At 36.3% G+C, this 14277-nt stretch overlaps 1 protein-coding gene across 2 annotated transcripts in view; it reads left to right on the forward strand.

Annotated features, from left to right (window-relative positions):
* Window positions 1–14277, forward strand: part of VWC2 (von Willebrand factor C domain containing 2) — a 137143-nt gene that overhangs the window by 74231 nt on the left and 48635 nt on the right. The window contains exon 3 of one of the 2 annotated variants that reach the window (XM_054695809.1): window positions 9399–9747. The exons of the other annotated variant lie outside the window; for it this stretch is intronic. Within the exon in view, the coding sequence (XP_054551784.1) occupies window positions 9399–9646 (248 nt within the window). The 3' untranslated portion in view covers window positions 9647–9747. Of the gene's footprint in view, window positions 1–9398; window positions 9748–14277 lie in introns of those variants that run through there. 2 annotated transcript variants of the gene reach the window in all.

A 14277-nucleotide genomic window follows, 5' to 3' on the forward strand; every position in this document is an offset into this window, starting at 1 on the left:
TTTTTGTTAGCCTAGATAGAAGTTTGTCTATTTATATTTTTCAAAGAACCAACTTTTATTTTCATTGACCTTTTGAGCTTTTATTTCTGTTATTTCCTTCCTTCTACTGGATTTTTTATCATTTGTTCTTCTTTACTTCATTGCTTAAGATGTAAGGATAGATTGTTTGATATATTTCTTATTTCTTGATATGGGTCTATATTGTTATAAATTTTTCCCTTATTATAGCTTCTGCTAAGTCCCATTGGATCTGATAGTACATATCTTTATTTTCTGTTTTTCCTCATATGTATTTTAATTTCTCCTTGGATTTGACATTAATAGTCATTCAGTAATATGTTTTTGAATCTCCATATATTTGAGGTTTTTTCTGTATGTATTTTGTGATTGATTTTTTTGTTTGATATCACTGTGATGAAAGAAGGTACTTGATATGATCCCAGTTTTCATGAATTTATTAGCACTTGTGTTGTGACCCAACATGTGATCTATCTTTAAGAATGTTCTGTATGCATTTGAGAAGACTGTGTACACATTTATTAGGGGTGTGATGCCCTATAAATGTCTGTTAAGCTCATCTGATCTAATTTCTCTATCATTTCCGTGTTAATTTTCTATCTGGTTGATCTGCCCATCAATGTGTATGGGTGTTGAGGTATCCTACTACTATTGTGTTACCATTAATGTCAGTTTTTAGTTGCTTTCTGCATTTAGTATATATAGGTGAGTGCTATGTTCTCTGCTTATTGACCCCTTAACCATTTTATGTCCATCTCTGACTCTTGTTACTTTTTTTAACTGAAAGTCTATTTTACCTGATATACGTGTGGCCCATATAAGTTCCTTCCTTTTATGGTAACATTTGTGTGTATGATTGTTTTTCAACCTTTTACTTTGAACCTATGTTTATCTTTTGAGCTCAGGTGGGTCTCCTGGAGATGTCAGCAATCTAGGTGTTGTTTTCTGAACCAACCCTCAAATCCACTTTTTGGTTGATTATTTTATTTACATTAGGATGATTATTACAAGGGAGTCCCTCACTGCTCTCCTCTTCCTCTTCTTATATACCCATTAACCTTATATTACCTTTTCTAATGGAGTCACATAGTTCTCCATTTCATCTCTTTTTTTTTTTTTTTTAACTTGTGTTTCTCTTCTTCCACTTGGGTCCTTTGTCCATTACTGTCTTCAAGGTCCTCATTCGGTCCTCTGTTTGGTCTATTCTACTTAGCATTCTCTAGAATTTTTTTATCTCATCTGTTGGGAGTTTTATGTTGTGAATTTTTTGTTATTTTCTTATTTGTGGCTCCAATTTCAGTTTTCTGTTCATTAATTTTATTTCTCAGGTCCTTCATTTATTTTTTCTGGATCTCAGTGTCTTTTGGGGTGGATTCTCTCATTTTGATGTCATATTCCCTTGATGTTTCAAGGGGCAATGTGTTATGTTTTTTGTCTGCCATTTTGTTGCTTAAATTTTCATTTTTAGAAATTATCAATTCCAGGGCCTCCCTGGTGGTGCAAGGGGTTAGGCACAGCACTGTGAAGCTATCTGCAGCCTCTGAAGCATGAGATCAATCCCTGGCCAGCCAGGGAGCTACCCACATGGTGCCACAAACCTCTCCTGTCTCACCCACTGCTCCCCTCAGCAGTGTATTTCAGTAAATCTGCCTGTTCTGTTCCCCACTCTGTTTGTGGTAAATTCTCTCACCCCCATCCCCCTGCCTCCATACCTCTGGCCTGTTCCCTAATTCTTGTATGCATAAATAAATAAATAAATCTTAAAAAAAAAAGAAATTATCAATTGCAGTAACTTAGTGAACTAAAGTACTTCTATTTTTCCCACAATTGACTCAAATTATTTGATTTGATTTTACTATTTTTGACCTTTGCTAGTTTCCATATGCACTTAGGGATTTTTTTTTTTTTTGCAGTTTTTGTGTCATCTAAACCTGGTGGGAGGGCGTGGAGAGTTCCAGGGATTTTTCCTAGGGTTTTTTCTTTGCCCATCAATTGGGGTTTATTCCCCTAGCTCCTCATTCTGTTTGATGAACTGTGATTATTTCTATGGCTTAAGCTATACTTATTTTCTTTACCAGTCTTCTTGTGATAGTTTTGCAGTAGAATTGCAGGTCATGGGGTATTGTGGTCCAAAAACCCAGCCCACAGAGTGAGGGATGAACTTGTGGTGGTTATGGCAGTTGTTGCAAGGGAATAAACTGAAGGCTGCATTCAACTCTTGGGCTAGGCAGACCAAGTGGTGCTCTCTTAGAGGTCCCATACTACAACTGACCCTTCATTGCAACCTATTTATGATCTTAGTAGGTTGGCTGCCAGTGCCTTTCCTTTGAACCTCACATACAAGCAGAGTGTCCATGTGGGCTGTGGAGTTGAGCCACAGAAAGTTGCAGATTGCGTGGTATTTAAGATGTCCAGATACATTCAAAGCACAGATGAGGAAGGGTTTGTTGCTTTGGGGACCTCTAAGCTTGCCATCATCAGCCCCAAGTGCTTCAATTCCTTCCTGACCAGCTGTCAGTGTTCTTTTCAGGAGGTGGCATTCACCTCCTGAAAGTGAGAAGTCCTGGAAACCCAATTGGTATGGGTCTGGTGCTTCTTAAGTGCCATGATTTTCCTAGTGGGATCATTTATCAGGTTTTCAAACCCTTCAGTGGCCACTGTTTCAGTTCCTGTGGAGCCACTGATCATCAGGTCCTCAGTTCTTTTCCACATGCAGTTGCTCCCTCATTGATGCCAGGCTGCTGTGTGTGTGAAGGAAGAGAGATCTTCAGGGTGTTGCAAGTCAGTCATTTAGATTACTTTATTGTGATTTCTTAAACTCATCTGGAATTTAATTATTTAATTTGCTATGTGAATATAGCACCCCCTAAGATGTAGGCTGTTACAACTTCTTCTCTCCTCTGAAGAGACTGGTAAATATAAAGAACATTGATTGGGACATGCTTTCTCAGAGATGGTCAAGGTATAAATTATGTTGTAATTAACATTGGAAGAGCCTTTTTTCAATTATTTGTAAACTATGCATTTTCTTTCATAGAGTCATTATGAGGTTTAAATGATATAATATGGACTCAATGTTCCCAGAAAACACTTAATGTTTAGGGTCTTGAAAAATAAATTGTTGTTATTATAATGCCTTCCTAACTTTGTGAGGATGTTGGTTAATCTTTTCTCTACCTTGCAGCTCTTCTCACACATTCCTGCTGTCTACTCTAACAGCAGTAGAAAAGTGCATACTATGTTCAGCTCAGGGTTACCCAGCACCCAGCCAGGTCCTCCTTCCAGGACACTAGGAAGATTCCAGCTATAAAAACCCACATCTAGCACTAGCCCTGGTTTCTTTTCCCACTGACAGATCCAAAGAGACAGGACTTGGAGCCTCTGCCAAGAGTCAAACCCTCTCCCACCCATTTAAAAGTCCAACCAGTTGTCCAAGTAAACGAAAGAGGATTGATATGCTAAGAAAGACATTATTTAAATAAGAGCTCATAGAGAAATCTCAGCATTAAGTCTTTAAGAAAACATCATTCAAGAGTCTAGGATGAGAAACACCTCACATTCATATTACATTTCACCTTTTATGGATGTGTATTCCTGGCATTTCTGACTAACCTCTGCCTCTGCCTCCCAATTCTTGTCACAGATTTGCATAACCGTGAGAGATACGGAGGAGATTGCCTTCAGGATATTCATCCTTCCATCCCCATACCTATTGTCACTTTAATACTTGGTTTAATTCAGAGTATTTGAGTTGGCTTTTCTGGACTGAAGATTTCTGTCTTCTCTTCAAATTGTTTCCACTGAGCTATGCGTGGTCATAGAAAGTTTTAAGCAGATTTTTGAACTTTATGGTTCCATTTTCTGTAGTGATTTCAAAGATTTTTTTTTATTATGTCATAAGGGCTAATGTAAAAAATTCTCTTGGGTTGCAAATAAGAAATAAATATGTCCCTCCTAAGCAACACAAATCATTTGTATTATTAGCAGTATGGGTCATATAACAGATTAGATTTCTTCCCTTTGGCTACCAGAAAATGTAAAACAAAGCCTGTATTACATCTCTATACATATAAGTGTACATCACTTTGAAAAGTATTCAGGATCATAAACTTGTTATTGGATTTATCATTTTTTCTCCTTACTCTCAAATTGCCTCGGATTTAATTGGTATATCACTGCATTTTCTATAGCTGGTATCAGGTTTATCAAGTCCTGTTTGAAATGAAGTCTGGTACAGTAGATAAAACGCCTGTTCCATGGTTCCATGTACTCTTCCAAACCTTGATCTCCAAAGTACTCCCCAAGTTAACAGGGATTCCCTAAGAGTGTACCCAAGCAAGTATCTAGTTCTAATGGTATGGTCTGACCCCATGTCTAGATTTCTCATCATTGCCACATAATCTTTGTGAAATTCAAGGCAAAACTTTAAGGATTACTCTTAAAGAGGGAACCTTAAAGTCCTCTTTCACTGAGGACAGACGTACTCTCACCTGTCCCAGGAAGCACATCATTAGTGCCACTTATTATTGGTCTGTTTGCATTTAATATCAGTTTTTATAAAAGATAGACATAATTCAACACTTATTCTGAGAATGTCTAAATTTAATTAAGTTTGGTTATACAAGGCAGTGTCAGAAATGTTTGCATTGTCCATTCAGTTGCACAGGGTTCTTATTTAAATATTTCAACATTGAATATCAGAGTTGCAGTTCCTACTTTGAAGTCCTCACATCTCTATGAAATATGTTTAAAATATGTTTGAGAAGAACTGGGTCATTTTTCTTGAGGTTCTCAACCTGTTTCAACAGCTGACACATATTATCATTTATAAGGTCAATTTTTAATGTCACACAAACCAAGAAACTTAAACTTCAAAAACTGAAATTTGAAGTAATTAGTGACTATTTGTCAATTACTTGTGTGCAATTCTAATATCTTTTGAAATGTTGTTTGGTACAGCTACAAATAGCAGTGGTTTTGTTAGCATCAGACTGAGGGATATGCTGGAAACCCCTATCTTGCCTACTTTAAATGGGTTCTGGCATTCCTCACATAAAGACAAAGTATACTCTGAGTATGAAAAAATTCATAGATTAGTGTGCATAGAGAAAGAGAGAGGATATGGTTTCCCAGTGAAATACCCCAAATTACCCATCTCTTTGTGGGTAAATCTCCAGCCAAACAGTTGGTCCTAAGTCCACCCAAACCTAAAATCTTGACACAAGTCTAAGGCACCTTCTGGTGGGGAAGCAAAGGAAAGGGGTAGAAAGGGACAATGAAAGACTAGGATGAAAGGAGCAAAAGCAAATTAAAAATCAAGGTAAAATCTGCCATTGTCAGCCTCCCCACAAGTCTTTACCCACATCTCTTCCAAGTGTCTCTACATTGTCTTGGCTTCACATATATCCTTCTCTGTCACCCAAATACCTAGTGCAAGTCCAAAGCCAAGAAGCCAGCATGCCCTCCTTCATTTGTCTCTCTGTAAGTGTTTTCTCCTCCATGTCATCTTCTCCCAAGTCCCCTTCAGCTTCTTAGCTCTGCTCTTCACTAGGTGGTACAGGAAACATGGAACTTCCTTTTTTCTTAATGGGAGTTACATTTTGCAACAGTTTCATTTCTTTTTTTAGTATATATGCATATATATTATATATAATATATATCTAATTTGCACATTAAAATTATCAAAGATTTTGCCAAAGTCCAAGAATGATTTTTGTTAATTCTGTGAACACTTAAATACAGATTTTAAATATGGTTTGAATAAAAGCCATTGACACAAAATTACTTTAAGTTAAAAATATTAATGAGGGCCTGCTTGGAGTGGAGGTGCAGGGTTAAAGTCTCAGTGCTATCAAGTTATCACCAGCCACCTGCAGCATGTGTTTGATCCCTGACCAGATTGCTGACCCACATGGCACAGCAGACCTCTCCTGTCTCTCCTGCTGCTCCCCTCAGCAGTGTATTTCAGTCACTCTGCCTGTTTTGTTCCCCACTCTGTCTCTGGTGAATCCTCTCACCCCCGCACCTCTGGTCTACACCCCAGTTCTTGTATGCATAAATAAATAAAAAAAAGGGCTCATGCTCAGCGAAATAAGCCAGAAAGAAAAAGAAAAGTACTGGATGGTCTCACTCATAGCAGGAGTTTAGAAAACCTAAATGGGGGACCAGGAAAAAGAATAACTATAATAAAGAAAAAATCAAAATCAACAAGCAACTATAAACCAGAGACACATTATGGGGCGGGGGGGGGCAGGGAGTCAAAATTGGGGTCAAAATAAGGGAGGTGCAATTGTATGGGGTATATAATATAAAAAGATGAAAATGCATACATGGTACAAAAATGAAAAATTATGTAATGAATATATAAAAAATAAATAAATAATGAAAAACATCAACCTACATACTTGCATACTTGTACTTTATTTAATTAAGTCTTTACCTGTTTGGTTTTACAAATATAAATACCATTCATTAGTTATCTGGCTTAGTTGTACTATTCAAATTAAAATTGATGGCTTGATACAATATTGGATTATTTTGAGAACAGTGTCCCAGATTATTGGTTAAACTCAAGATGAAAACAAACTACATGATGGAGTCATTTTCTTTACATTTATCTATTATCATCTACAAGTTATCATTTAATATCTAGGAATGGATAACCAAGGAACTATATTTTATCCTAAAGCAATCTAATTGAGATGTCCATTTTTTTGTTTCTTTTGATTTAAAAAATAATGGAAACATATGTAAAGAAGGAAATAAACATTATGTATAACTTTCTAAGACAGATGGTCAATGTCAATAGTTTGTATACATACTTCCAGTGACAGTTGATAAATTAATAGCCCATCTTATTATATTTTGAATTAGTTGTTCTCGGTATATAGGAGAACTAATTTTTTTGAATCAACAATTTAGTGAGTTCTCTTATTAGTTCTGATGACATATAGATTCTTTGGATTTTCTGCAGTCTATATTCCATCTTCTGTGAATAAAAATTACTCTTCAAATTCTTATTCACATTATATCTAGTATTGTCCAATTGTACTTAGAATTTCCCGTAAGGTGTTAAATACAAAAATGGTGAAAATGGATATTTTCTTTTTCTTAAAGAAAATACTGACAATGTTTTATTTTTAAATGTATTTACATTAAGTGTTTGGGTTTTTTCCTACTCTACATCAGATTTTATAAGCCAAGGATCATGACATAACTACAGTCTTAATCTGTGAACTAGCAGTTTAGTTTAACACACTGTGTATAACATTGCCACAATTTTCAGGGCCATGGTAATGGTTGCTTAGTGCTTAACAGGGTATTTTGTTCCTTCTGAGGATGTGATAATATCAGTGCCATGAGCCATTTTGAACTGGTGATACAAAAGAGAGCTACTATTGTAGGAAGGACATCAATAATCCTTTCACTGTCTGCCCATAAGCTGTCTGCTGCTTTTCCAGATCTGAAACTAAAGAAACCCTTCCCAGGCACCTAACATCCTCAAATGCCTTCCTTTCTTACATAATCTTTCTTCACTTGCCGTTCGAGGAAATGACCTTTTTCTTGAATGCTCACTCTGCTGTTCTCCCAATGTGGTACCATTTGCTAATCAAGTTTTCTTTGTAGAAAGGATCTCCTAACTCAGAGTCTGTCTTCCTGAGAACAAGTGCTATGACCTGGTTAGGTTGTTAACAGCCACTCTTATGAGGAGAGTCTTTAAAAAGCAACTATTTTAAGTGATTTTATTAGCATTATATAAATAATACATGCTGAATTTTAATGCAAATGCATGAATGAATAACTTTTGCTGCATCATAGCTTATATGAGAACATAACATTCAGAAAGCAGAAAGACATCTAAAAATCCATTGTTTCCTTTAACTTACTTAGAATAGAAAATATACATGCCATAATTTATCTTTTTATTTTTATGTAGTCACAGGTTAGCTTCAGACAAGTCAATATCGGAGAATTCTTAGTGATTCACAGATCCTGTGAATCTTTGTTTCACAGGTCTTTGTCTATCTTTCACCAATTAAAATTTTAAAAATTTTACAAATTTTAAAAGAGCCTGTAACTGGCATGGAGTGGGAATATTTATTGTGGAGGGCACAATAGGGGAGAGGTCACACTACCCTGAGACACATTCCTGAGTTGAGAGCAGAATGGATCCTCATTTTATGGAGTTGATCTTCAAGGTGGGGTAATGCGAAAGCAGAGAATTGGCTGCCTGGGGTTCTCAAGCCAGGTTTTAGCAGGGCTTCTGTCTTCTAACACAGGTATCAGAACCTTTAAGCACAGTAGGTACTTTACCAGATCTCATGTTTACCCCACCCCCTACGAGGAGGGAAAGAGATTATAGTTTTCGGTTTGACTTAGGGTTAGAATTTTCAATCCAATCAATCTTGAATTTGACTAGTAAGGTCATTTTGCCTAATTTTTTTTCTTTTATTAAACCCATTTAATTAACCTACTTCTAAAGTTCCACGTTACCAAAAATCTTTGAGAGACTAATTATTGCTATATTACTAACTCATTTGTTTAAATGTTTACCTCTTAAGCAAGTTTATTTTCAGACTGACATTTCTAAATTCAGGCTGAAATTTCTGACTTGGAGTTAAATGCAAGACAGTATTGGGCCTTTTTCTTTTGAAATTAATTAGAAAACTCTTTAAGAGCACGTCAGTTAATTTTCCTTGCTGGATACCAAGTATTAATTCTGATTAATAAACACAGGTATTATTCATAACTTATTTGTTTGTTTGTTTGTATGTTTGTTTTGATTTCGGCAATATTAGGATGACCTATCAGGTATTTGCCACCATAGTGCACCCACCACCAAGTCACACACAATCTACCACCACAGTCCACTGTGTTTCCTTCCCTCTTTGTTCTTACCCTCCCCTACCCCTCTCCACTGTGGGCATGCTTCAGTGCTGTAATCAACATTCAAGGTTAGATTTTCAGCTTGTCTTTTTATGACCTTTATTTTGATTGCTCTGTGTTCTACATGTAACTGACACCATCTGGTATTTATCTCTTTCTGACTTATTTCACTTAGTTTATTATCTTTTATAGCTACATGCATGTTTCCACAAGTAACATGACTTTATCTTCTTTAATCACTGAATAATATTCTGTTGTGTATATTACCACCTCTTCTTTTTTTTTCATTTTTTATTGTATATATATTTTTACATCATTTTTCATTTTTGCACAATGTATGTATTTTCATCTTGGTTATAGTCCCCATACAATTCCCACGCCCCTTGTTTTGATCCTACTCCTTCCTCCCCATAGTGTGTCTCTGGTTTATAGTTGCTTGCTGATTTTGATTTTTACTTTATTATAATTAGTCTTTTTCTTTGTCCCTTATATAGGTGACTGGATCAAGAGATGTGGTATATATACACAATGGAATATTACTCAGCAATCACAAAAGATAAACTCATGCAGTTTGCAGCAACATGATGGAGCTGGAAGGGATCATGCTCAGCGAAATAAGCCAGAAAGAAAAAGGAAAATACCAGATGGTCTCACTCATAGCAGGAATTTACCACCTCTTCTTGATCTATTCATCTGTTTTGGGGCATTTAGATTGTTCCCACAAACTGGCTATTGCAAATAGCACAACAGTAAAAATGGGAGTGCAAGTTTCCTTTTGAATTAGTGTTTTCAAGTTTTTCAGGTAGATGGCTAGGAGTAGAGTTACTGGGTAATATGACAGATCTATTTTTTAATGGTTTGAGATAATTCCATTGTGCTTTCCATAAAGGCTGGGCCAGTCTGCATTCCCACCAGCAGTGTAGGACAGTTCAGTTTTCTCCACATCTTCAGTAGCACTTTTTGTTTCTTGTCTTTTTGGTATGGACTATTCTTATTGTGGTGTGGATTTGCATTTACCTGATGATAAGTGATGATGCATATGTTTTTATGTGTCTGTTTGCTGTCTATATGTCTTCTTTGGAGAAGTGTCTGTTTACTACATCTGCTCATTTTTGGATTGAGTTATTTGATTTCTTTGTAGTTCTTAGATAGATATCTGTCCCTTGTTAGATGTATGGTATGCAAATATTTTCTCACTCAGTAGAATGTCTTTTCGTTATAGGTATGGTTTCTTTTGCTGTGCAGAAGCTTTTTATTTTGATGTTGTCCCAGTTGCTTATGTTCTCTTTTGTTTCCTTGCATTGGAGATGAATCCCTAAAGGCATATCTGAAGTTTATGTCATGAACTGTTTTACTGATGTTTTCTTCTTTGTATTTTATGGCTTCAGGTATTATATATTAATCCTTTATCCATTTTGAATTGACTTTTCTGTATGGTGTCAGATAATGGCCTAGTTTTAGACTTTGGCATTCAGTTGTTTAGTTTTCCCAACATTTATTGAAGAGGCTATCCTCCTTCCAGTCTATGTTCTTGACCACTGTATGTTCCAGTGTATGTTATAGGTTTTGTTATAGACTAACTGTCCATATAGATGTAGGTTTATATGGTGGTTCTCAATTCTATTTCAATAGTCTGTGTGTCTGTTCCCCTCCCCCAGTACTGGGCTGTTTTAATTATTATGGGCTTACAATATAGTTTGAACACTCAAAGTGCAATGATAACTCCATTTTCTTTCATTTTTATCAGGATTACTTTGCTATTCAACCTTTTGTGATTCCATATGAATTTCAATAGCATTTATTCCAGTTCTTTGATGAACTCCAGTGATATTTTTATTGGAATAGATTTGAATCTGTACATTGCTTTGGGTAGAATGACCAGTTTGATAATGTTTATTCTTTCAATCCATGAGCATTCTTGCAATCCATTTTTTTGCATTTTCTTCTTTTCTAAAAAAAGGATTTATTTATTTATGCATACAAGAACTGTAGTACTAGCCAGAGGTGTGGGGGTGTGAGAGGATTCACCAGATACAGAGTAGGGAACATAACAGGTCAATTGACTGAAATACACTGCTGAGGGGAGCAGCAGGCAAGTCGGGAGAGGTCTGTTGCACCATGTGGGTAGCTCCCTGGCCAGGGATTGAACTCATGCTGCAGTGGCTGCAGATAGCTTCATAGGTTGTGTCTTAACACTTTTCACCACCAGGGAGGTCCTTGTTTTTTTTTTCTTTTTTTTCTTTTAGCCATGTCTTATAGTTTTCCTGGTGTGGATCTTTTTCGTCTTTTGTTAGGTTTACTCCTAAATATTTCTATTTTTCTTCTTCTTTTTTTTCTTTTCGTATTTTAGTGTGTTTGTAAATGGGATCACTTCTTTATTCTTCTTCTATCTCAATGTTTGTATATAGGAAAGCATCAGATTTTTGTGCATTGCTTTTATACCCTGCCACTTTACTTAAATGATTGATATTTTTCAATTTATTTTCTGTGGTCTTGAGTTCTCTCTCTATATATTATCATTTCATCTGCAAGTACCGATAATTTCAGTTCTTCTCCAATTCAGATTCTTTTTTTTTAAGATTTATTTATTCATGCATACAGGAACCAGGATACAGGCCAAATGTGTGGGAGGGTGAGAGGATTCACTAGAGACAGAGCAGGGTACAGAACAGGCAGACTGAGTGAAATACACTGCTGAGGGGAGCAGTGGGCAAGACAGGAGAGGTCTGCAGCACCATGTGGGTAGCTCCCTGGCCGGCTAGAATCAAACCCATACTGTAGAGGCTGCAGACAGCTTTGCAGCATTGCACTCAACTGTCTGTGCCACCAGGGAGGCCCCAATTCAGATTCTTTTATGTCTTTCTCTTGTCTAATTATTATAGCTATGACTTCCAATACTATGCTGAATACAATTGGTTAGAATGAATATATTTGTCATGTACCAGGTCTTGTGGAAAAGCTTTCAGCTTTTCATCATTAAAAGTAATAATAGCTGTGGGTTTGTTGTACTGTGGCTTTTATTGTACTAAGGTATATTCCATTTATCCCAAGTTTTTCATCATAAATGGATGTTGGAGCTCATCAAATATTTTCTCATCATCTATTGATATGATCATATGACTTTTATCTTTATATTTGCTGATGTGATGGATTATATTGATTGATTTTCGAATGTTGAACCACTCTTGTGTCCCTGGTGTGAATCCCACCTGCTCATGGTGCATGACCCTATTAATTCTTTTTTTGCATTTGGTCTGCTAGGATTTTATTTTGAAGATTTTTTATATGTGTTCTGTAGTTTTCTTTTGTTGTGAGTTGTCTTTGTTTGGTTTGATATTAGAGTAATGTTAGCCTCATAAAAAGTACTTGGATTTATGCCTTCTTTTTCAATATTTTTTGGAAGAGTACGAGCAGAATTGTTATTAGTTCACATTTGAAAGTTTGGTAGAATTCACTTGTGAAGCCATCTGGTCCTGAACTCTTGTTTTTTTTGCAAGAGTTTTGATTACTGTTTCAATTCCCTTGCTGGTGAATGATGTGTTAAGGATTTATATATCTTCCCTAATCAGTCTCAAATGATTTTTATAATTCTTAGAATTCATCCATCTCTTCTAGGTCATTGAATTTATTAGTATATAATTGTTTACAAAATTCTCTCATTTGCCTATGAAGTTCTGCAATATTAGTTGTAATTTCTCCTCTTTCTTTTTTGAATATATATACACATATACATATATCCCTTATTTTCTTAGTGAGCTTTGATAGAGTTCCATTTTTTTTTTTTTTTTCAAAAAAAACAGTGCTACATTTTATAAATCTTTTGGATTGTTTTATTTTTGTTTCATTATTTTTTACTTTTTTATTGTCTATTATTCTACTGAATTTTGGTTTTGTTTGCTCTATTTCTAATTATTAGAGGCAAGAGAAATTATTATTTGAGCCCTTTCTTGTTTATTTTGTTTGGCCTATATTACTAAATATTTTCCTACTAACTGTTTTTGCTGCATCCCATAAATTTTGAAAAGTTGTATTCTCATTACCATTTGTCTTGATGTATTTTTTGATGTTTTATGTGATTTATTCTTTAGAACAATAATCTTTCAGTCTCTCTGTATTAAAAGATTTCCAAGCTTTCTTTTTTTTTTTTTATATATAGAGGCATGTTTTCTTTCTTTCTTTCTTTATTTGTTTTGTTTTTGTTTATACATGCACTGCATACAGTCAGAAGCGCGGGAGGGTGAGAGAATTCACCAGAGCCAGAGCGGGGAGCAGAGCAGGCAGAAGGACCGAAGCACACTGCTGAGGGGAGCAACGGGCGGCAGGAGAGGTCTGCGCGCCATGTGGGACCCTCCTCCGGTGGCCGGGGAGCAGCCGGGGATCGAACCGGCGCCGCAGAGGCCGCGGGCAGCTTCGCAACCCAGCGCTCAACCGCTGCGCCACCGGGGAGGCCCTCCAAGCTTTCTTTTCATAGTTGATTTCTAGTTTGAGGACTGTATGTTTGAGATGCTAGGTATGATTTCTATTTTTGTGAATTGGTTAGTATTGCTTTGTGACCCAAAATGCGGTTTATACTGAGGAATGTCCCTTTTGTAATAAAGAAAAGTGTGTAGGGCCTCACTGGTTGTGCAAGGAGTTATGTCTCAGCACTGTGAAGCTATGGGCAGCCACTGCAGCACGAGTTTGATCTCCAGCCAGGGAGCTGACCCATATGGCACAGCAGACCTCTCCTGTCTGCAGCCTCTGCAGAGCCAGTTCAATCCCAGCCGGCCAGCAAGGGTCTCACATGGTGCAACAGATCTCTCCTGTCGCAACTGCTGCTCCCCTCAGCAGTGTATTTTGTCAGTCTACCTGTTCTGTTCCCTGCTCTGTCTCTGGTGAATCCTCTCACCCTCCCGTACATCTGGCCTATACTCCAGTTCTTGTATAAATAAATTAATAAATCTTAAAATAAATAAATAAATAAAATTTTAAAAAGTCCTTTCTTTCTCTCCTTGACCTTATTGTTTCTTCAGAGATGTCCAATGTTAGCTCAAATGGGGTACCTTCATAGGTTATCTGCTTCATCCCCCTTGCAATCTTTTATTTTTCTTGAACTCTTCCACGTTTTACTACTATATGTTTTGGTTTTGTTCTCATTTTGTTTAGGTACCCAGGGCTTCTTTCTGTCCCTTGATTTGTATATTACAGCATTCTGTAGGTTTGGGAAGTTTTCTTACATTATTTCTTTAAGTAAATTTTCTGTTCCTTTATCTCTTTACCCCCTCTTGTATTTCCATTATTCTTATGGTGTCTTTCATCTAGGAGTCAGATAATTTTCAGAGTGTTTCTTCATTTTCTTTAAAAAAAATATTTATTTATTTTATACAAGAACCA

The sequence above is a fragment of the Talpa occidentalis genome, unplaced genomic scaffold (assembly GCF_014898055.3).
Source record: "Talpa occidentalis isolate TD23 unplaced genomic scaffold, MPIMG_talOcc4v2.1 talOcc4.10, whole genome shotgun sequence".
NCBI lineage: Eukaryota > Metazoa > Chordata > Mammalia > Eulipotyphla > Talpidae > Talpa > Talpa occidentalis.